The sequence below is a fragment of the Peromyscus californicus genome, unplaced genomic scaffold, assembly GCF_007827085.1.
Source record: "Peromyscus californicus insignis strain IS unplaced genomic scaffold, ASM782708v3 Scaffold_12__1_contigs__length_115047231, whole genome shotgun sequence".
NCBI lineage: Eukaryota > Metazoa > Chordata > Mammalia > Rodentia > Cricetidae > Peromyscus > Peromyscus californicus.
In genome coordinates this window covers 21044781-21068377 of record NW_026294413.1, presented here as the reverse complement: position 1 = coordinate 21068377, position 23597 = coordinate 21044781, and the positions used below count along the sequence as shown (strand labels likewise).

Below are 23597 nucleotides of genomic sequence, written 5' to 3'. Positions count from 1 at the left end.
GAAGGTCTTTCTAAGGCGTGTATCTTGTCAATAGAAAGTCTTTCTAAAGCTTATATTTTATCAATCAAATTTTCATATTTGGCACAGTTATCAAACCAATTTTTAAGGATAAAATGTGAATTACCAAACTGATAGCAATTATAACTGTCATTATGTCAATCCCAGCTAAGTTGGTTATCCCTTCATTGATTTTTTTTTCCATTTTTAAGCCATCCATTGTAGCACTATACAGACTCCTAGCTCCCATTTAATGTGGGAAAAATTTTTATTTTTATTTACTTTTTAAAAATATTACTTAACTCTCTAAGAATTTCCCATGTGTTTCACCAAATCTGCTGACTTCTCAGTTTGTCTGCAACAGTGACATCAGCAGTAAGACCATGGTCCCTTCTGCAATTCCTGAGTGCTAGTCCATCCTTTACTGTCCCTGCAAGCAGCATTGTTGGCCGGAGCCAAGCCTTGCAAGAGTGGCAGCTGACCGAGGTGGGGCCTCAGTGGCTTTTCCATGTGGTTGGGACCTACATTGGAATGCCAAATGTTTTTCTTACAGCTTAGCAGCTGTACCTGAATCTACCAATATTTTAACTACTATCTGTGCCCTGCAGCCCCACAGTCAGCACCCCACTGGTCAGCCCAAGGCCTGGTGGGGTTTCTGGTTCTGCTAGCAGTTGCTTGGTCATGGCCACTAAACGTGGGCTTTAACTAAGTCTCTATTGTTCTATTTACCAATAAAGATTCGGGAGTCAGATGTTGGGATGAAAACTTGCTAGATCAGAGAAGCTGAGATGCAACCAGTTGACTTTCCTTTCTGACTGGAGAACCAGCAAGAGAAGCATCTTTCTACTTGTCCCAAACCAAAAAGACTATGACTTTCTAAGTTCCTCCCTATTCCTTCCTGTGTGTCTCTCTATCCATATTCCTGGCTCTTACATTCTCTCTGTGGTTAATTCCTGTCAACTAGTTGCTGGCTCCACCTCTGAACCTGTCAATTTTATTAGCAGTCTCGAAGTTTCACAGTGTGATCAAATATCCCAGAACAGGCAATGGTGGCACAAAATTTGTGGGAGTAACCAACTAATATCTGTTCAACTTAATGCCTACTCCTTAATATGAACCTATATTCAACACTGCTTGTGTGACCAAGAACCTGAGATTAGATAGCCCAGAGAACTAGGGTAAAACTAGATGTTACTGTTCTTTAAAAAATAAAAGCAATACAATGACTTCTAATGACATTCTGGTATACTCATAGGTCAGTGCCTTGCTCAACCATCATTAGAGAAGCTTCTTTCTGCAGCAGATGAGAACAAATACAGAGAACTACAGCCAGACAATATACAGAGAGTTAGAGACCTCGAAACACTCAACTCTAAAAGGGGTGTCTCCATCAAATCCCTTCTCTTAGGGCTCAGATAACCCTGCTGAAGAGGAGGCAGAAAGAGTGTTAGAGTCAGAGGAGATAGAGGACACCAAGGAAAAAAGACCTTCTGTGCACATATGAACCCACAAAGACGGTGGTAGCATGCACAGGGCTTGCACAGGTCTGCACCAAATAGGGTCCTAGGGCTCAAAGAAGAAGTGGACACATGACCCATCCATAATCCAGATGCCATCTCCTACTGATAGCCACTTGTCAAGGAAAAATTAGTTCTTCCGGGGGAGCGTCATTGAGGAAACAAACCACTCTTAAAGGAAGGCACCAGGTCCAACAATAGATGGCCAACACAAAACGAACTCAATGGCATCTTTGGAGGTTCTTTGATAAAGATTTTTTAAGGACATTTTTTTTAACCTTACAGGTCCTTTGTGTAAATGTTATGTCTTCCAGTTTTGTGTTTTTATGGAATTTCTGTGTGTATGAATATGTGTCTCTGTGTCTATATGTGTTTCTTGTGGTTTTTTTTCTTGGGTTTTTTTCTTTCTCTTTGTTTTGTCCTGTTTCAGTTTCTGCGTTTTTACTTGATTTCATTTCATCATTATTCCTGAGTTACCTGTTTGTTCTCCAAGGAGAAACAGAAAGGGTGTGAATCTCAATAGAGGAGAGAAACTGGGAGGAGCAGGGAGAGGGGAAATCCTTATCAGAATAAATTGTATAAAAAAATCTGTTTTCAATAAAGAAGAATATTTATGATGGCAAAGTTAGTGATAGTGTGCTGCAACAATAAAACAAATCCTAACTAGTCAGCACAGGGCACACTAAGGACAGCGTGAAGGGTTACTGTTACCGTGGGCTCTGATTCAAAGAATCTTCTGGTAGGATAACATTTACTTTGTCCAGCCTAAGTTACCTTAAGTTTTAGTAGACTCTGCTGTGGAGCACTGCTACTCTAGTTTCTGTAAGCTATATCTCTTTGTGCAGGATTTACTGGCATCTTGCAAATGTCTATGCCTTGTTTTTGAGAAAGCAACTGTATTTCCATACAGTTTATATAACAAAATTTATCTGATTTCAATGTAAGCTTAATAATTTTTAGTAATTTGACAAATTTTCAACCATTGCTGCAGTCTGTTCTTGGAAAAGTCTCATCACCAGGAAGCCCCTTGTCATCAGTACCCTTTTCCAGACTCCAGTCTTAGATTATCAGTAGTCTTCTTTCTTGTTCAAGCTTATTTAAGGTACTTCATAAGGTGACTATGTAAGTAGTCTTTGTGTCTGAATTTTGTGTCTGGCTTTACTTAGCATAATTTTTTGAGGCCCATTCATGTCATGACATTTATCAGGTATTTGTTCCTTTCTGTTAATGACAGAATTCCACAATATGGGTATCCTACTCTTTGCTTCTCTACCAATTGTGGATATTTAGGTTGTTTCCAGGTTCAGGATATTGTGAGCAAAACTGATATTAACTAAGAAACAAAACAACACCGCTCTCAGCTCAAAGGGAAGACAAGACTTTTTTTTTCTGGAGCCAAGTATGAGTGACTATGACCTGGGAACAAAGGTTAGGGTTACCCCAAATACCAGGTTCCAACATGGCAACAGTTTTATGATGCTTTTATAGTAATAGAATAAAGAATGTCATAAATGAAGGTATTTTTATAATACATTGGTAGGAACATTAAGTAGATATGTTTTAGTAAAGGAAAGAAATCTCTGCTATAGGCCCAGATGTTACTTGGTGACATTCTCAGTCTTTGGGTTGGTGGAAACTAAGGCTGTGTTTGTATGTTTCATACAACCTGATAGTCACAGAATGTCAGGCCAAACACAGAGGTGGCTAATGAATGGTTATTACTAGGATTAATGTCTTTAATCCAGCACTCGGGAGGCAGAGGCAAACAGATCTTAGTGAGTTTGAGGTCAGTTTACATATTGATTTCCAGGCTTCCAGGCTAGCCAGGTCTCTGTCTTGTCAAAATGAAGGGGAGCGGGTGCAATACTGACTGATGATAGTCCAAGATATTTTGTTTCTGGATCTGCGTGGCCCCAGAAGTTCTAATCTGTCAACCTTATAGAATTCCTACTGGAATGGTGGCTCCCAACACTAGGAACTTGAATCCACACTGCCATCAAGATTTGTGTACAGATCTTTTAAGACTGTATGCATTCATTTCTCTTGGGTAAATATAGAACAGAATTACTTACTAATATTTTATATATGCATGCAACCTTTTATGAAAACACTTGTATGTATGTTTTCAGGCCTGTGATGAAAACAGAAGAGGGAAATTATCACTGCCTGGAAAGCCAGTCTCTGTGCAGCACCCAGGGTATGTAAAAAAAAAATCCACAAATGTGGTGAGAGCAAGACCTTTTCTATTTGGGGAAATAAGAAAGAAATACATGCTTTCTGATGGTAACTTCCTTTTTATTTCATTTTGAAAAAAGTCCTTTTCTGAAAAATCTCTGTCTCTATGCAGTTACATATCTGTTTTCACATTGCTACACCTCTCTCTACACAGCTCTCTCTATACAGCTACACATCTTTCCACACAGCTCTCCTACACAGTTACATGTCTTTCCTCTCTACATCTCTTTCTACACAGCAGCTCTCTCTACACAGCTCTCTCCTTCTCCATTTCCATACAACATACATTTTTCTTTCACTCTTTTCTCTCTTCACAACTACATTTTCCACACACTTCTACACAGCTATACATCTCATCTATAGCTCTTCTCTTCATATATTTCTCTTCTACACATCTTTCTTCTCTCTACCCTGTTACATTTCTTCATTCATAACTTGCATTTCTCTTCTACATCGTTCAGTTATTCTCTATTTCACCCACTCATTCCTCCCTCACTCATTATTCACACACTCACTCTTCTTTTACTCATTCATTCACTACTCATTCACTCACTCACTCTTCACTCATTCATTCTCTACTTCATTCATCTCTCCATTCACTTACTCACTGCTCATATGCTCACTCTTCTTTTACATCACTCACTCATTCACTCACTCCTCACTCATTCACTCCTAACTTCACTCACTTACTCCTTCATTCATTCATTCACTACTCACACACTCATTATTCTTTTACACATTCATTCACTCATTCACACACTCTTCTCTCCAAGAACAAACTCTGAACAATAAATAAGTTGCATATTCAGGGTCACAGAGCATTACTTGAGTAAACAATAAGAGCCATGAGAAATCACAAAGCCTCTCTTAGGCTAGAAATGTTGTTCTGATTGGGCATGGTAAGAAACCAAGGCAGTTGCTATCAGTCAAGCTATCAGTCAAGTTCCCTGATACGTAGACTGTGTAGCAAGCACAGCTCTGAGTGGTTCCCCTACAGAGAGTGACATTGAAAAGCAATGAACAGTTAGTTGGCTGAACCTTGAGCCTTGTATCTTAAAACTGAGATTTAGGAGTACGTGCAGAGAGTCAATTGCTGAGAGAATTATGTCTACTAAAGTTGCTTCATGCCTGACCTTGGTTCCATAAACAGATACCCGATAATCTGTCCTTGAGCATTTCATTTGTAGGGACAACTAGTCTGTTTTGAATTAGTTTTGAGGTCTTAAATCAGCTAAATTTATGTAGCTTGTCTTGTCAGCTTGAGCTAAAGAAATAAAACAGGCTACTAAGTGTCTTACAGTCCTCATGGAACAATAGTTCTAGTTACGAAGTATATCCTAGTATATTTCTATTCATCAAAATTATACTGCTGTGGGATGTTTTGTATGTTAAATGTGTTGCTCTGATTGGTTAATAAATAAAACACTGATTGGCCAGTAGCCAGGCAGGAAGTATAGGAGGGACAAGGAGAGAGGAGAGAGGAGAATTCTGGGAAGTGGAAGGCTGAGTCAGAGAGAGCCGCTGCCAGCTGCTGCTATGAAAAGTGAGATGTAAGGTACCTGTAGGCCACGAGCCACGTGGCAACTTATAGACTAATAGATATGGGTTAATTTAAGATATAAGAACTAGATAACAAGAAGCCTGCTGCGGCCATACAGTTTGTAAGCAATATAAGTCTCTGTGTGTTTACTTGGTTGGGTCTGAGTGGCAGCGGGACTGGCAGGTGAGAGAGATTTGTCCTGACTGTGAGCCAGGCAGGACTGGAGAAAACTTCAGCTACATTATACAGCTTATTGAAGAAATCATCTTTCCAACCATCCACAGAATAAATGCGCAAAAAGCAGAAAACACATCACCAATGGACTGTGGAAAGAACCCCACAGCTGTTCTTTTCAGGGAGGAATTGTGGCAGCACATGAGAAAAATTACAGACAGAAGCAGTCAGTTTCCACAGTCAATGACCCCATGGTCTTTGCTTAGTAGGACTCCCCATCAGAGAGCTATCCATCTGGTGGGTCTGTCTGTTGAATATGAGTTGTCATCTGCTGTATTTATGTCATGGCCTGTGGCAGGAAATATTAAATGAGAGGAGGAGAAAGGGACCATCATTAATAGGTCTGGAGATAGTATAGGTATTAGGAGGGATGTGTAATGATAAATATGCATGACAAGATCACCATGGGGCCCATTCTTATATGTTAACCAAAGTGTGGTAACTGGCAACTGTAATCCCAGCACTCAGGCTGAACAGGAGGATCACTGCAAGTTCAAGGCCAACCTGGTGCATACAAGGCTATATAGTGAGATTTTGTATAAAAATAATATAAAATAAAAAAAACAACAGTAAATACACACACACACACACACACAGATATATATATATAAATACATAGTTTGAAATAAAGTAAATCCAGGTTAATTTGAAGTCATTTAGATGAAAATATGTTCTATTTTTTTGAGATAGGGCTTCTCTGTGTAATAGCCCTAGCTGTCCCAGAACTAGCTCTGGCTGTAGCCTGGCTGGCCTCGGACTCACAGAGATCTGCCTACCTCTGCCTCCTGAATTCTGGGATATCCCTCAGTGAGGAAAACATATTCTCATACAACTATAATTCTAAATTTTCCTAGATTTCCTAGAAATGAATGATCTCAGCTCAAGTGAACATGAAAAAGAAAGTACCTGCAACCTATATGTTAGGGACTTTACAGGGTTTCCAAGATATGGATTTATTTCAGAAAACATGCTGCACCCTGCTAGAAAAAGGTTTTCTGATCTAGTGGTGAGTTGAGAACATGTCTTATGAAGCTGGAGGTGCAGTGTTTCTATATGAGTGTCCACCTGTGTGTGCAGATGTGTTTTTGTATGTGTGCATGTGTTGGGGTGGGATATGGGTTAGAAACTTTATTTTATTACTCACCTTTCAATTGTCACAACTTAATGGCATGATTATGTGCAGATCTGAAAGCAAGTCATCTTTAAGCATGAGGTCAGCTTGCCATGTTTGCACATAAGGTAGAAGGTCTGAGTCCGCATCCTCTTACCACTCCATTTTATGCTGCTTAGTTTTTAGCCATCTGTGCATAGGAAGAAGATACACAGCATTCTGGGGTGGCTTTGCCCATTAATAACTTTTTCCTTCTCTGCCCTAGCTTTTCCATCCTTCCCTCTTCACATTTATAAATGTGCTGGGACTGCACTGAATGCTGTTTCCTAATTTTTCAATTAATTGTAACTATGGACATTCTGTTTTCTTTACTTTTTAAATTGTACATTATACAGAAGAGGGCATGTGTCTTTTTACTTAAGGGAAATAATTAGACGTTTATTGCAGAAATATGTTGTATGATATGTTATAAGCAAAACAACAATGTAAATTTGTAGGTAGCCTCTACAAATACAGATCCAAGGATAGAAGATCCTTACGTATTTTTTTCCAAGTCTCACTTGTCGCCCATCCTCAGAGAATGGCAACTGTTCTTATTTGTTTTATAATTTCCTTTAACTTTTATTGATGATGTATGTGTCTCTGTTCATAGAGCTTCACTGTGCCAGATTTTGAACTTTATATCATCAGAATGATACTATTCCACAGTAGTTTACAGCAGGGTTGATCATCCACCCCCAAGAGATATTTGATGATATTTGGGAATGTGTTGGCTCTCGTAACTGCAGAGGATGTTTAATGGAGAGAGGCTGAGTAGTCTGCCAAACATCTTGCATGCACAGGACAGCACTAATGACAATTTGCTCGATCAAAATTTTAATCATGACAAGCTTGATCAACCTATGGAGAGCATTCTATTTTCCATTTTATTGACATATTATATGGTCTAGTAATTTAAAACATTGCTATTGGAGTTTGAATTGTTTTCATTTGGGGACTGAAACAGTGCTCCCTGTGAACATTCTGGTGTTTGCATCATGATCCCATGAGAAACTCTCTGTAAGTGGAAACGTCTGGTTCTAGGATAAGTATCTCTTTCCTATATTAATTCCCAAGTGCCTCTCAATGTGGACGCATGATTGTTTTACTGCAGCACATTAAGAACGCGTTTCCTACCCCATTACTGTCAAGATACTTTTTAATTTATTCATATCACGGATTAGGTTGAAACTGTTATTTTTACAAGGTAAATTTGCTTTTATCCAAGCTGTGAAGCTATGAATATCTATTTTTTTTTTTAAAATCTAGACAAGAAGTTATAGGGAGAATAACAGTTGCCTTTTTAAAACCAATTTTTAAAGATTTATTGTTATTTTTTATTTTAATTTTTTGTACGTACGGGTGCTTTGCTTGAATTATGTCTGTGCACCACATGCATGCCTGTAGCCTGTGGAGGCCAAAGGATGACATCGGATCCCTTGGAACTGGAGATACAAGATGGTTGTGAGTCATAGTGTGGGTGCTGGGAACTGAACCCGGGTCTCTGCAAGAACAACTACTGCTCTTAACTGCTTAACTCTCTCTCCAACTCTTCACAACCATCTAATATCAGTGTTTTCTTGGAACCATTATTCCTTTATCGTCAGATGATGTCATACAATTATAAACTCCTGTGACTGTCGTTAAACATACCAGGCAGTCTTTCTGCTTTTAATTCTTTTCTCTCTTGAGGCTGTCCTCTGTCCACTCTTCTGCTTCTATCGGACTGACCGCTCCTTACACAGTTGAAGTATTTATCACTTCACCTGCTGACATCAGTTGTTGAGTTTCCTTCGTTGGTTCACCTGTTTCCTGGCCGTCTTCCTTGTTTCCTTCCTGAGTCCAACTTAGTGAGCACAGCTGGGTAGAGTCTCTTCACATTCTATTTGTTGTCAGTTCCGGGTGCTGGAGCTCTTTTCCTTTTGTCTTTCATCTCTTCAAGCATGTTTTCAGCTTTTAAGAACAGTATCTGAATCCCCAAGTGTTCTTTGGGTTGTTAAACACCTTGATTTTGCTTTCTTAGTCTTATTACTCTGGGAAAATTAAGTCTGATTGTGTTGACTTTTTTTTTTTTTTCATTTGCTTCCTCGGCCTCCTCACATTTTATTTTCCCATTAGTGATCAGTTATGTCTTTCACTACAAAGATTCCCCAAACACCTGTAGACTTCTGACACTCATTCATACTTTAAAACGTGGCACCAAGAGTCAGCTTAAAGATTCTATGTCTGTGCACAAAATGGAGAAGACACATAACCCCTTTCAGTGAGAACCTTCTTCCTCCCCATGTTTGTGTCTGAAGGATCCTCCATCTGCAGATTAGTTATCTTCTTCAAGTAGAGACTTCATCCTCCTGCTCAACGATGTACATGGCTCCGAGTTACTATTAAAATTGGTGAGGGCTGGAAATCTCACTATTGATGGAGTGAAGTTGTCCTTAACCCTCAATTCCAGGAAAAGAACAAATCCCTCCTTCTGTTGTCCCTGCTGTGACCATGCCTACAATTCTATATATAATTTGGCACAGTCTTTAAAAAAAAGTAAGCCACCTGTCTGTTAGAAGACTAGGTAGCACTCACCAGCTACACACAGCTGTTTGGGATGCTAGGATCCGGTCCTTTGGACTTACAATTATCTGGTTTTTTTTTTTTTTTTTTTTTTTTTTTTTGGTTTTTCGAGACAGGGTTTCTCTGTGTAGCTTTGCGCCTTTCCTGGAACTCGCTTTGGAGACCAGGCTGGCCTCGAACTCACAGAGATCCGGAGTCCTGGGATTAAGGGCGTGCGCCACCACCGCCCGGCCACAATTATCTGTTTTGTATTTAGGTCATTTTATTTGACATTTTTAGTTTTAACATTTGGATGTTAACTGTATTATATAGCAGGAGATCAAATGTGGAATTTTTCACTTTCAAAAGGTCTGTGGTTTTGGAGTATTTCAGACTTCAGATTTTCTGATGAGGGGTGCTTAGCCTATAATAATTTTATTCTACCATGCACATAGTCAACACTAAAAGGCTGCTTGTGAAATGCATTGAGTAATCCCCAAGTCTCATGTCATCCTTAATGTAGCACAATAAGACTTAAAGATGGGAAGCCTCCAAAAGAAGCTATTCAGACAAAGAAAGGTAGAGATCCCAGTGATTGTCAAGAAGATAATCAGTTGTGAAGGAGGGCTATATATATACAATGAAACATAGCAAAAGTCAGAATCGAGGCATTTTAATTTAGCTTTCATTCCTTGATAATTATATATTTAGCATAAATAATGTTTATTTACAGCATCCTTATTCTTTTAACCATTTAAGAAGTATGAATTGATGAATGTCCACATAGTAAAAGATGAGCTGCTCTTGGAAATGAATTGAATGTTTATTGGTTTGTTCACACAATACAAAGTCACCAATTACACCAGCCGACACTTTAGGTGACCATAGAAAAACAAAACACAATTATTTTACATAGCTATACTACTATTGTATGTTAGATACAACAAACCCAAGTTTCGATGAAAACAGTGTTCCTTGGCCTGTTGTACATTGTCGAGATAAGAAATGTTTGAACACAGGCCAACACTGGTAAGTGAGGAGAAAATAGGTTAAAATCACTTATCAATCTTTTGACCTAAAACATCCTTATTAACACTATTTTTATGCATTGCTAGATTAGGCAGCTTGAATATTAGAAAATATGCTTTAAAGTTAGACGATGGCATGTTTTCTTGATTTTTAATTATGCTGAGATTACGCATGCTTCTTATCACCCTTTATCTGTATGCTAAAATTTTGAATAAAAAAAGCCACTGAATGCAATTGTATTGCAAATACTGTATGAATAGTTTACTTATGCCATTTCATAATTTGGCAAGATGATTTTTGCTCACGAGTCTGACATTTAGAGGGAAAATCATTTGGGTTAAACTAGAAGGACATTAAGATGCAAGAACTTAGTACACAGCAATGAAATCCATCTAAAACATAATGGGAATTAAAAACACGTTCGTTCACACTGGGAAAGGGCTGGAGACCCATAACTAATTTAAAATTGAAAATCTGGGGTGTCTTTTATGATGAAAAGTATTTGTAAAAAATGATGAGATGGAACCGTAAACCAGAACTCTGGGTGACTCCTAAGTACAGTCCTTGTGGCATGCCAGCTCATTATTGTCCTTTCTTTTTTACCTCATTGTCGTATTTGGGTTTATTGTATTGCCACAGTGGATTTTGGCAGAAAACTGCATTCTTAGCTCATTTTCAACATGTGGCCTGGGTTACCAAAAGGAAAAAAAAAAAGGAAATTCTGTTATATTTTAAGACAAAGTTAAAGCTCTCGGGCCTGACTTGTTCCCCAGTCACTCTGAGAACGCTGCACTGTGTTTTGCTGGAGCCAACCCAGGACCTTTCGCTCTGATATGACGCGGCAGTGACGAACGCAGGGCTAAGAATGGGACTCTTCCCCCACAGGCTTCCTCTTACCCCACCTCATTTCCTCTCTCTTGGTTTTCTCTTGGGCATTCTTCACACGCTGCTCATCCGGAGTGAACCTAGGGCATGTCGTGGAAGCAGATTAAGAACGCACACAGTATGGAGCTTTTTGCAGTCTCCCAAAGCAGTTTGGCCTCTAAGTTTTAGAAAAAGCACCATGTCCAGATCACCTTTCTACCGACTTTTTCCAGAAATAACATAAAAAATTAGCAATATAACTCCAACATAGCTGGCTACAGTGACTAATTTCTATGACTCTAAAAGATGGTGTTTTAACTATCATATCGTGCTGTGACCATTTTAACCGTAGCACGGCTGAAAGGATGCGCCTTGCTTCTTTGCCATGTGGACACTGCACCGGGCAATTCACATTCTGTCTTTTACCTGGTTACTGGCATCTCTTCGTCATAAAGCTATGAATGCTGGGACCTGCCCTTTGTTAAATCATCTACATGTAGTGCTTGTAACTAAGTATTTACAGATGATGAAACTAATCAAATGAAAAGATATTTGAAAGAACCATGAAAAATCATAGGTAGTGTTCTGTTCTGTGTTTTTCTTTAGTGTGTGTGAATGGGAAGTTCAGAAGTCTCAGTGAGAGCAGCTCACACATCCCCATTTTTTTCCTCTGTGACATTTGCTTATTTGAATGTAATGAGCATAATGATTTCCAAACATTTCCCCATCTCTCTTTCTTATACCCGCTTCTGATCATCTTGGTGTTTGTAATGACCCAAAGAGTAGACCAACCACATTGCTTTCACACTTCACATACAGTTACAATTTAAATGGCATGACATTATGCATAAAAAGTTTATTAGTGGATTTATTTTAAGTTTCAAATCGAGTACTTGAAACTTCATTTTAAACTTTTTTTTTCCAATGTCACACTTTCCCTGACTCAGATTCATATGACTGGTTGATAAACTCCTTAAGAGAAGTTCTGAGTTAACTCGTTTTTAAATGTAAGTGGCATATGAATATACTGGGAGCTTTTAAGAGCTGTGCTGAAGTGCTGACTAAAAATTTAAGTGCTTTCCCACGGAGGCTTCATCCATTTTCATTGCTTTCTTAGGTTGTAAACAGCTCATGAATATCAGGTGTTAAAAGTCACAACTGTTGAAAATAATCCCTCTTACATCTGTGCATGCCTTTCTGCAAACACTGCTTTCCACTGGATTTGGCGAAGGTTTCATTTTGTTCCAATGATATCTGTCCAAAATGAGGATGATGAGATTAAGCAAATATTCTTTCCTTCAAGACGAGCTGTATTTATTGCTGGAACGGAAGTTGTCATATCCGTGATCATTAGCTTTGAACTTCAAGCAGGACTGCTTTTCCTCCAAGGACTGTTTTTCCTCAAACGTTTGGCACCAGCAGCACAAGCAGGACTGTACGAAACAGAACAACCGTTACATGTTTACTCAGTCAGGAGGCCACCACTCTTCCCGCTCTTGGGGCTCTGACTCTTCCTTGCAAGGGTAGGGTTCTTGGCCCTGCCTTTCCACATCCGCTCATTTTCCCCCTCAAAAATGATGTAATTAAGGTCAGCAAGATGATTCTTTGGGTAAAAGCCCGATGACCTGAGCTTGAGTGCCAGAATGAATGGTGGAAAGAGAACAGACACCTTTGTCTATGTAACACACACGCACACACACACTCACTGCAGACCTTGTGCACCATAGTGTGCACACACCTATGTTCATACACACATTACACTCACACGGCAATAATAAATACAATTTTAAAAACTGAAAAGATGACTGCATTGGTGGCATGTGCTGATTTTTTGCAATTAAAAAGTACGAAAAAGGAAAAAAAAAAAAAGCTTATGTGATTAACATTATCCAAGAAACGTCCACTCAATTTTTTAGTGTGTGTGTGTGTGTGTGTGTGTGTGTGTGTGTGTGTGTGTGTATGTACATACAAATGCATACATAAGAAGCCAAAGGAGGATGTCTCTGTTGTTTTCTCTATTGCACTCGCCCCTGTGCCCTTCAGACATGACCTCTCACTGAATCCCAAGCTCAAGGTCTCTGCCCAGCCGACTGCTCAGGTTGTCTCTAGGCTCTGTCCCCACCCTGTAAAGCCGGTATTACAGGCATAGGCAGTCAAGCCCGGCTTTTTCCATGGTAGGTTTGAACTCAGATCTTCCAGCCTACATAGCGATTGATCTTCCCACTGAATCATCTCTTTAGCCTCCAAAGCCACTCTTAATTTTTGATACTTTTTCTTATTTACTTAAAAAAAAAACTGTGACAACTGTGAAAGCCAAGCATTTCCCTCTGAGAACAGAAATATTACAACTGTGCACCTGCTTGTGTTTTTATGTCTGTGTAACGTGTGCACACGCTCCATGACCTGCTTTTTCTCACTTGACCCTGACATACACCTCTCCACACGTCAGCAAGTTTAATATTGCCTTGCTATTTTAACATACATGCTATTCTCACAGGCCCTTTCAATATTATTATGCAATAAGTATGTCATGAGGCAAACATCTTGATTTTGTTTTTCCACTTTTCACTAGAGTTTTAAATCCTTTAAAACTTTGTTCACTCTGTTTATTTTATGATAGACTATGAGTCTAAGGAAATAGCAGGCTTTCTGTTCTGTACAGAAGGGCCTTGATTTTGATATAAGTTCTCTTCTACCCCTAATGTCAAAGTCATGAATGGACAAAGACATTTTTAGCTTTTTTAGTGTTTACAATGAAATGAATTTTGGTTTTCAAATAATGAGATACCAGGGACTATTGTATCTCATGAGAGGAAGCATGTTTTATTTGGTGTTGGAGTATTGAGAGAATGAATGATGGATAAGTGCTACAGTGCCAACGTCTGAGTAAGGTACTTTGCATGTAGCGACATATTGCCACTATGCATAGAAGGTATAAAAGATGAAGTAGAAATGGTTTAAACTTTTTATATTTGCTATTCATGTGTGTGTGTGTGTGGGGGGGGGCTGTGATGTATGTGCCAGAGAAGGCCATTGAGTGTTCTAATCTGGCCCCTTCCACCATATTCCCTCAAGACATGGTCTCCTACTGAACCTGGAGCTAGGCTAGTGCCTATCAAGCCACAGGCAGCAATCCTCTTGCCTCTCTCATCTCTGCGCTACAACTACAGGCATGTGAGCAGCTTTGTCTGATCTCTCTCTCTCTCTCTCTCTCTCTCTCTCTCTCTCTCTCTCTCTCTCTCTCTCAGTGTTTTGAGATAGGATCTTATTATGTAAAGGAGACTGACCTCAAACTCACAGAGATCCGCCTGCCTCTGCCTCCCAAGTGCTAGGATTAAAGATGTGTGCCACTGTGCCCAGCACAGCACGCCTGACATTTTACATCGGTTCTGGGGACTTCAACTTAGACATTCCTGCAGAGCAAACACTTTTACCTGCTGAGGCATCTCCTAGCCCTTGACTTTATTCCCATAGCACATGAGAAAAGACAATTAACTTATTTATAACAGACATTGTAGCTGAACAATAAAAAAAATCTACCAAAGTCAGAGGAACAGTACATTTCATTATGTTCCATTCTTATTTGACTACATGACACTGATTACCAGTGCATGTAATTTTGTTAATCTGAGAAATTCCAATAGTGTTAATGAGTGGCTACTCACTAATGGGTGATATTGACAAGGATTCACAAGCAAATCTATACTATAGTGCTTTGTATACAAAAGTGATATTTAAACACATCATATATGCTACAAGGCAGGGAAAATTAGCAAGTTGCCAGCTCTCTCTAGATAGAAATATTAGTGGTTTTGAAGGCCTATATTTGATGCCAGATCACAAGAAATGTTTTATTTTAGAGTATTCTCTTACCTTAAAGCAGTTTTTGAATCTTTTGCTCACCAAATACAGAGCAATTGGATTAATGCAGGAATTCAAAGAAGCCATGTTGATGCCAATGTAGTCCAAAACCAGCAAAAAGCTGCAAGAAGCCCAAAATGTGTTTGTAAAAATTATGTGTCTTCAAGTATATAGTTTATGCATGCCTTTATGTTTTCATGAAGAAAACCAAAATCACCCACATCCGACAATTTAAGTTTAACCACTAATTTGCTAGTGAAGGTACCTGTCTTCACCTCTCTGCCTGCCTTTCTCCTCTCAGTCGGTCTTTGTCATCTACACGGCCCTCTCCTATCTTTATCTTCCATATCCAGCTCTATTTTTAAAAATAAAGCTCTCATTTGGAAATGATGAGACTTTCAGAAAAGAAAGGGTTTATGTGTATAGTGAAGACTCAGATCTGGTACGTTTCCTCTTGCCACTCACCCATCATTTTGACAACTCTGTGCCTATATATTTCCAGACTTTTCTTACATCTCTTTTATTTGTCCATCTAAAGCAGGAGTGAAGGTAAAATTGTGAGTCTTAATTGGCCTCTAAGGATAAGAAAATAATATTCTTCCTGCCTGTTAGGAGGACTGATGGAGAAACATCTGAATGACAATTACACAATTATTTCTATTTTTCTATTTTTTAAAATTTAAGTTAGCATTCAGATAAGTTTCATCATAGGGTGTTCACACATGTGGTCACATGCTGCTCTTATTCACCCCTCTCGCTCAGTACCCCCCCCCTCCCTTTGGTCTTCTGCTCATTGGTCTCTGGTCCCCCCAGTAGTCACCACTTCCCCTTTCATGTCACATGTGCCCCAGGCCCACTGTAGTCTTCCTTTCTTACCTCAAAAGTTCACATCTGTGAGGATCGTTCTGGTCATAAAGCGTGAGCTTCAGAATCCTGCTGAGGTGGAGTGGAAGCCAACAGAGGGCGAAAACCAGGACCAGGCAGAACACCGTTTTGGCCACTTCTCGTCTCTGAAATAGGACCACAAGCCTGTGTGAAGCTACCCCTTGGTATTCACAGCACACATTCTCCTCAAACAGGATATTTAACAGTATTTACAAAACCAAAGACCCAGGGCAATGAGCTTTCAATTAGATAGTGTGAATTAGAATTAAAACTGCTAGGGATTCATCTTTAAAAAGTAAGGTTTTTGGAGGATGGACAGACGGCTCAGCAGCTTAGAGCACTTGCTGCTTTTCAAAGGACATAGGTTTAATTCCCAGAACTCACATAGTGGCTCACCACCATCAATCACTCCAGTTCCAGAGGATTTGATGTCCCCTTCTGAGCTCTACGGGCACCAGGCATGTGGTGCACATGCATGTAGGCAAACATTCATCCAAAATAAAATAAGTCTAAAAATTATATAATATAAATACATAGTGTGTGTGTGTGTGTGTGTGTGTGTGTGTGTGTGTGTGTGTGTGTGTGTGTGTGTTTCAAACTGGTGCAGGTCTGTAATCTCGTTTGGGAGACAGAAACAGAAGGATCTGAGGTTCCAGGTCATCCTTAAATTCAAGACTAGTCTGGGCTACCTGAGCTTCTATCTTAAAACAAAACAACAGAAGGTAATAGTTCTCTCTAGATCCTTTTAGATGATATACACAGTCTCTGAATAAGTAACATAAAATGTCCTTTGTTACAAAAATAGCAGAATGAAGGAAGACAGTGAAACTATGTTCTAATGTCTCATGTTAGTTCATCATCCACATCTCCATCATCGTGAATTTCATCTTTGTGACGGTAATTATGGACCCACTAGACCCTTGCTTCCTCTTACCTGCTTTAAGTGATCATTTAAGGCGATTTGCATGCCACTCTTCTTCCTCAGCATTTCACAGGTCATCAAGGTGTAAAAGATAGCAGTAACAGCCAGGGGCAAGCAGAAGTAGAAGCTGAACAGCCACCAGTCCTTGGCTGTCTTGTAGAACTATGGAGAAGGGAGAATTTTTATGATCAATACCTTCTTTAAAAAAAAAACCTTATGGATCAAATGTCAACTAAAAGCAAAATATGTTCATAAAACCGCAATGATTTTGTAACAGACCTTTCATATATTTCATAGAATTTATTGGGTCATATCTACTGAAAACACAACTAAAGGCCTGCATTAAATGAAATGAACATTACAGGACATAATTTCAATTCTTTGGGATAGTATAATAGATTTAAGCAACTGAGCAAAATTCTTATGTGAAGATAAGACATTGAATAACCAAGTATTTCAAATTTTAGGTATTATTAGTGTTCAGTACGTAAATAAATCATGGTGTTTGGGTGAAGTGTCCCCTCTCTACTAAGTGTGTTTAGTGTGAAAAACAGGCGTGAAGAGATCTGTATTAGCCATTCAGGTTCATAGTATATACATGTAAGGTCAATTTAGAAAATGCTTGTGAGTTTTACCTTTCCTGTGTTCTTTTCTGCTGTTACCTTTTCAATAACATTATCAATCCAGATATATCCACCTTAGAAGGGCTTTTATGTTTCCGATGTGGTACTCTCCCTTCAGTAAACAACCTCATTCTCTATTTCACATTGAGGTCATCTTTGTTTTTTGTTTTTTTTTTTTTTAACTTGCTATTGAATGCATAGTTCATAAAGTTTATATAATCTTTGTCCATGTAAAATAGAAAATAGTCTTTGGTGATAATTAGACCAACCCCCTTTGTATTAACCAATTTTGTTGGAAAAAACTCTTATACTTAGGATCTGTCTTTTAGAGACTAATATCCTCATTCTTTCCCTATTTTCTGATCAAGGGTTCTTTAATGAATGGCCAAAATTATGTATGTATGTATACATGAAGGGATGAAGAGACAGGCTGCCATTCCAAACCCATACTATTAGGTATCTTCTATTTAAACATAGTTTAAGCCATCTGCTTCTCTGACAATGTTGGGTTGTCTTCTGTAGGTTATACAATAGTGATCTATCTTCATGGGACTTTAGATACAAGAGCTATAGAGCCACAGTCATTCTTGTAGGAACCTGATTTATCTGGATCCCTGCTATCTAGGGTGTTCTTGGAGAAGTAATTATCCTGATTCTTGTAGGCTGGGTCATTAGTAATGGTTAACCTCACAGTCTTGGGATCCAAACTCTTAATTTATGCCAAAGGTAGTCATAAATCAATAGCTTACCAAGGTGGGGAACTAGGGAAAATAGTTAAATATTTATAAGGAACGTGCAGAAAGAAAAAGCAAAGTAAACTTACCTGCATGAAGGCTGTTTTCTGAACTGGATGAAGCAGGCAGACCCTTAGAGACTTTCCTTTGAAGTCTGTCGTAATCATATCAAAACCTATGGCTTCGGGGACAGCCAGAACCACAGAGACAACCCAAATTAAAACAATTTCTACTGCTGTCCATTTTGGAACCCCAATTCCTTTAATTCGACTCCAAGAAGCAACAGCTCGATATCTGAGGATGTAAACAGAGATATTTTTCAAGTAGGCAGAGCTTGGTTTTATTGAATTGCACAGCTGACCCCCTAAGTCACATAGCAGTTATATGGTATTTAGGATCTCCTTGGCCTTAGAATAGACTCTTACCTGTCAATACTTAGAGCACATAGACTGAGCACAGTGATCCCCACAGAAGCCTTCTGTATAAAGGGCACCAGCTTACACATCTCAGCTCCAAATGGCCAGTCTTCTGCCAGCAGCTGCATAGAGGAGACAGGAAGTTCTGTTAGAGAGGCTTTGTCAAAGCTGCCTCTGAACTGATCTCTTAGCGCAGATGAGTAACAGGCAGAGGGAAGGACTGCCCTTTGAAAAGCACCAGTGTCCATATGTACAACAGGAGACTACATTTGGAACAACATACATGTAGCCAGTTTGTGAGTTCATTGTGTGTAGACGGTGGCTTTGTCAGGTTCTCATCTGCAAGACCAGTGGCTCCAGTTGCTTAATGTCCTTTTAGAAAAATAGAACCTGCATATTTAATAAAGCCTCAAACCTCAGGTCATGACCATGTTAAAACATAAGTTTATTAAACCAAAAGATCAATAGTCTTGTATGGAGAAGACTGGACTGCCCCCATGGGATAGTACTCTGTAGAGAGCATCATGAAGACTTAAGGTCTTGTTCTTCTCAGTAGTGAGTTGACTTAACTAACTCAGCCAGAGTTACTCAGTTCACTGCTCCCTGAACACAGCGTGTGCCTGCTATGGGGTATTTGGTCTATGCCATTCATTATCCCACAGTCTTCTCACTACAGATAGAGATGTCTTCTCTCAGGTCTTGCTCAGATTGCCTCTCCTCATAGGACCTACCTAGATCACATTTCTACTCCAGCCACTGGCCAGGCCTCTCTTCTCATTCCTTTTTATTATGGTTCTTACTCACTCTTACTGCAAATAAAAGTTACTTTATTGCTTGTTTGGTTTTTGCTGTCTGATTCTCTGGAGTGTGAGACCAAGTATGAGGTCCTCAATGGCTTCAAATGGTGTCTGACATACAGCAGGCACTTGGCAAATATTCATGCTGCTAAAACACATAGGTGCTGAGCAAAAGGATGTGTTTTTTTCTCTTTCCATATTTACACATTGTATTTTTCTTTGTCTGGCTTCAACATCTACTACTAAATGTAGCCATTTTCCTTCTGAGACACTGGGTGCCCCCCACTGGTAAATGAATCACTTTAGGTAGACAGCTGGATCTCATATTCATGCTATTTTGAAAATAAAGGAAAAATATTTATAATCTATGTGTTTTGAAAACTCTTTTTTAAAAATAACCTTACAAAAGTGAGAAGTATTCTGAAACACAGTTGGATTTTTCTTCCTTTTACTAGTCATGGAGACTCTGGTGAGTTTGTCAAGCTTGGCTGATTGTTCTGTGATCAGCATGGCACCACAGGCTACAGAGTGTGTCTCATTATGACTGAGATTGGAAGAATGAACACAAGACCAATTTAATTTCTAAATTGGATATGAAAAATTACACAGATATATGGAACAAAGGTTGGGAGAATTTCCACATGTGTACTTAATGTAGGGCTTTGGAAACTTACGGGGCCAGGCACATTAAGAAAGCAGTAAAAGGGTAGCCAGTGCAAGCCAGTCACTGGTGTCAGGAAGGTCACAAGGAGTGACGAGGTCTGGAATAGTCTCTGTCTAATAAGCATCATGTGCTATTTGTTAAGGAACCTCAAATATAAAAATTTCTTAATTTTTCTAAAGAAGTCAGAAATTGCAATTTTCATATAAAATTGTATAATGCATAAAAGGTTTCAGTTAATTCACATTTTAAAAGATAGTATTATGTCTATTAACTAAATAGATTCTACAACATGTATTATAGTTTATGTATTAGTCAATCAACTCCTGATTAGTTAATTCATCCAAGCAATGTTTATTGAGTATTCACTACAAAGATTATTCTAAGTACAAAGCAAACTACTGGTGCTTATAGAGCTTACGTATAATGAGGGAGATAAAAATACATCAGAACGGGCTGGAGAGATGGCTCAGAGGTTAAGAACACTGGCTGTTCTTCCAGAGGTCCTGAGTTCAATTCCCAGCACCCATATGGTGGCTCACAACCATCTGTAATGAGATCTGGCTCCCTCTTCTGGTCTGCAGGGATACATGCAAACAGAACACTGTATACATAATAAATTAATAAATCTTTAAAAAAAAATACATCAGAACTTGATAAATGTCCAACAGAAGTAACCAAATCTTGAGAGTTGATGGGCTGTGTGGTGTGATGGGCTGTGTTATCAATAAGCTTCTCAGGAAGAGCTCTCTGAAGAGATAATACTGAAGTGTGCAGTTGGCTGAAGTAAGAAGCAAACCATCCCAGGGCATACTAGGAAGCAAAAGGAGCAAGCACAAAGGTCCTGTGGTCAGAACAAGCCCAGGGAACTGGAAAGATAGCAGGAAGCCTTCAAAGTTGGAAGTGGGTGACTTAGCCAAATGAACAGGAGTTTAAGGTTTAAGAGTTTCAGTGTTTGCTCAATGGTATCCACTTGCAAGGCTCTGAATAGGAAAATGGTATAATGCTATTTTTAAAAGGCAACTTGCTGCTGAGGTTGTGGTCAAGAAAAGAAGGATTTGTACAAAGTGGTGGTGGGCTGGACAGTGAGGTGCCTCATATTGAAATTAATAACCATTTTTGGTTATATGTGTACCAAAAAATAAGCTAAGCACGTCACAGGGTAATTTACAAGCTTAGTTTTCAGAACTGTACATTGCTAAATAGTATACCAGATGTCCACTGACTTTGAGAATTCTGGAAATCTGGATTCCATTAAAACTTGCGAGGCTATCAGTTCTATTCCTGTGATCTTTCATTTTATATAATCCACAACCATAGCTGGAGGGGGGTTTGAGGCCTTGTCCCTACTCTTCCCAGTTGTTATTTTCCTGCTTGAATTTTCCCCGAGCTTTTATTTCTCTACATTTTTAGTTTGTACTGTATATTAAGCACCTGACTCATATTTGGGTTTTGTATAAAAATACAGTGAGCCAGCCAGGAGTTTTGTGATCAGGGTGAGTTGGTTGGGGCATTCACACCAAGTCAGACACCATAGGAATACCTGAAGCTTCAGAGTATTTTCTTCTTTGGGAGAAAATGTTCCTTTGGCACAAAACCCTTTCGAGTAGTGAAACTTCTAGTCTTCAACGTCCTTTTGATTTGAACCAGTTGTGTGAGCCACCTCAGCACTTACAGAATTCTCTTTCTTTCCATTTGTATTTGGTTTCTTAGGTTGCAAACACAGGTACCTTCAAGGCAGTTTGACCTAAGGACTGTTGCTTTGTGCAACTATGAGGAACTACTGGGATTATTCTTTTGTCCCTCTTCTGCAGGAGTCATTGTTTTGTGTGGTGTGTTTTGTCTATCTCCGTGTCTTAAACAGCTCCAGGTTAGTCCTAAATTGCAGCTTTCAGCTATGGGTTGGACTGCTTTTACTTAGGAGCCTCTGAAAAGAAAGAAAATGATCTTTCTTTGTACCATTGTTTGCTTTCAGTATCCTTCATGTTCTGGAGGAAAATGGCTGAGAAGCAGGATCCTCAGTGATGATCATGCCCTCTAGCTACTAGGATTGTTGTACAAGGTAAAAGAAAAATGGGAAGAAGTGCATTACGTAGATGCCTTCATGTTACTTTATTAGAATGAACCTGATAGGTGCAAATGCACAGCTTTGCTTCAGCAGGCAACAACCCCAGCCTATGCTTCCCACACAAAATAGGAGGAAGAAGGAGGAATAACTTATTTCTAAATTCACCAGTGTTCTGTCACCACAAGTTTTCCAAAGAGTGCTGGCCATTGCTCTGCCCTAATTATCACTCTTTCGGGTTGATATTCAGGTTTTGTGAACATCATATTAGCTAAATAACCCCAGTGGTTCCTGAGAAAGCAAGAAAGAAGAACAGGTATCTCATACATATATCAGATCCAAAAACACTCCTACTAGACCACAGACAGCTGGAGCTCCCTAGGGCAGAGTCCAAATGAGACGTAAATAGTGGTAGTATGCTGTGCCTTTGAAATTATGCAAATGCACATTGATGGGGGACTTCAACAGGAGAAAAATTAAAGCATCTTCAAATATAGGAGATTAAATAAAATTATTGGGAGGACCTTTCAGAATTTTGGAGGTGCAGCTATTGGGCATACCAGTAGTACAGAGATTCCAATCTTGTAGTTCCAGAAAAAGAAAAGATAAATATGATTTCCATCAGCCCAGCTGCTCCTTCGATAAAAAGAAAGTGACAAAAAGTGAATGGTACTTTAAGAACTTGCATCTCACACATAATGGAAGTTGCTCTTAATGCTTATAACAGCAGAGGTCTAGCGGAGGATTTGAAGAATGTCAGAAAATGTAGTAGCACTCACTCAGAATGTTGTATGGAAAATGGAAAGGATTGTGACAAGAACCAAAAGAATGAATAAAAATGACCCTTCCTTGGATAATAATCAGGGCCCTTACAGCAAGGAAGAAGACCTGGGAGGGATGGAAGACTGTCCTAAACTGAAGAAGCCACAAGAGTGGAAAAATAAGGTAAAAGGTTTATCAACAAAAACAGAATTAGAAAGAATTTCCTTTCCTTCCTCCTTCCATTTTATTTAATTTTTAATCTATAGTCTTTCTGTATACTAATTGTAGAAAGTATATATATATATATATATACATATACATATATATGCTTATATATACATACATATATATTGTACATTGTATCTAGACCCTTCTGCTCAGGATCCTCTTCCACCCATCATCACTCTAGTAGCTCAAGTCTCTCTTAATTCTTTCTGCCCTCCACTTCTCTTTCCTGGTCTCTAGTGCCCACTATATCATCCTGTAATTCCACAAGCTTTACTTAGTGGTTTCTATGTGAGTGATAAAGGGATTGCTTTGTGATTAAATAACTCAGGAAGTATTCAAAGTCCTAATGTCACCAGGAAATGACACACTTTAAGGAGAACACAATCTACCAGAAAGCCAGTGAAATGAACCATACTTTAGAAAAAATGATTTCAAGAATCTACCAAGAAGCTAACTTGACATGAAATAAGGTGTTCATACTATTTAGCATCAGGTAAGAGTAGCACTTAGGGACAGGATCCAGTTGCAACCAT

The 23597-nt window shown here is 39.0% G+C and overlaps 1 protein-coding gene across 2 annotated transcripts in view; it reads right to left on the bottom strand.

Annotated features, from left to right (window-relative positions):
* Nucleotides 1-10021: 10021 nt before the first annotated feature.
* Nucleotides 10022-23597, bottom strand: part of Ednrb (endothelin receptor type B) — a 29926-nt gene continuing 16350 nt past the window's right edge. For both annotated transcript variants that reach the window (XM_052732532.1, XM_052732531.1), the window contains 6 exons: nt 18561-18673; nt 18225-18429; nt 16791-16940; nt 15848-15981; nt 14984-15092; nt 10022-12543 (listed from right to left, as the gene is read on the bottom strand). In XM_052732532.1, coding sequence (XP_052588492.1) covers nt 12409-12543; nt 14984-15092; nt 15848-15981; nt 16791-16940; nt 18225-18429; nt 18561-18673 — 846 coding nt within the window. In that variant the 3' untranslated portion in view covers nt 10022-12408. The remainder of the gene's footprint in view (nt 12544-14983; nt 15093-15847; nt 15982-16790; nt 16941-18224; nt 18430-18560; nt 18674-23597) is intronic.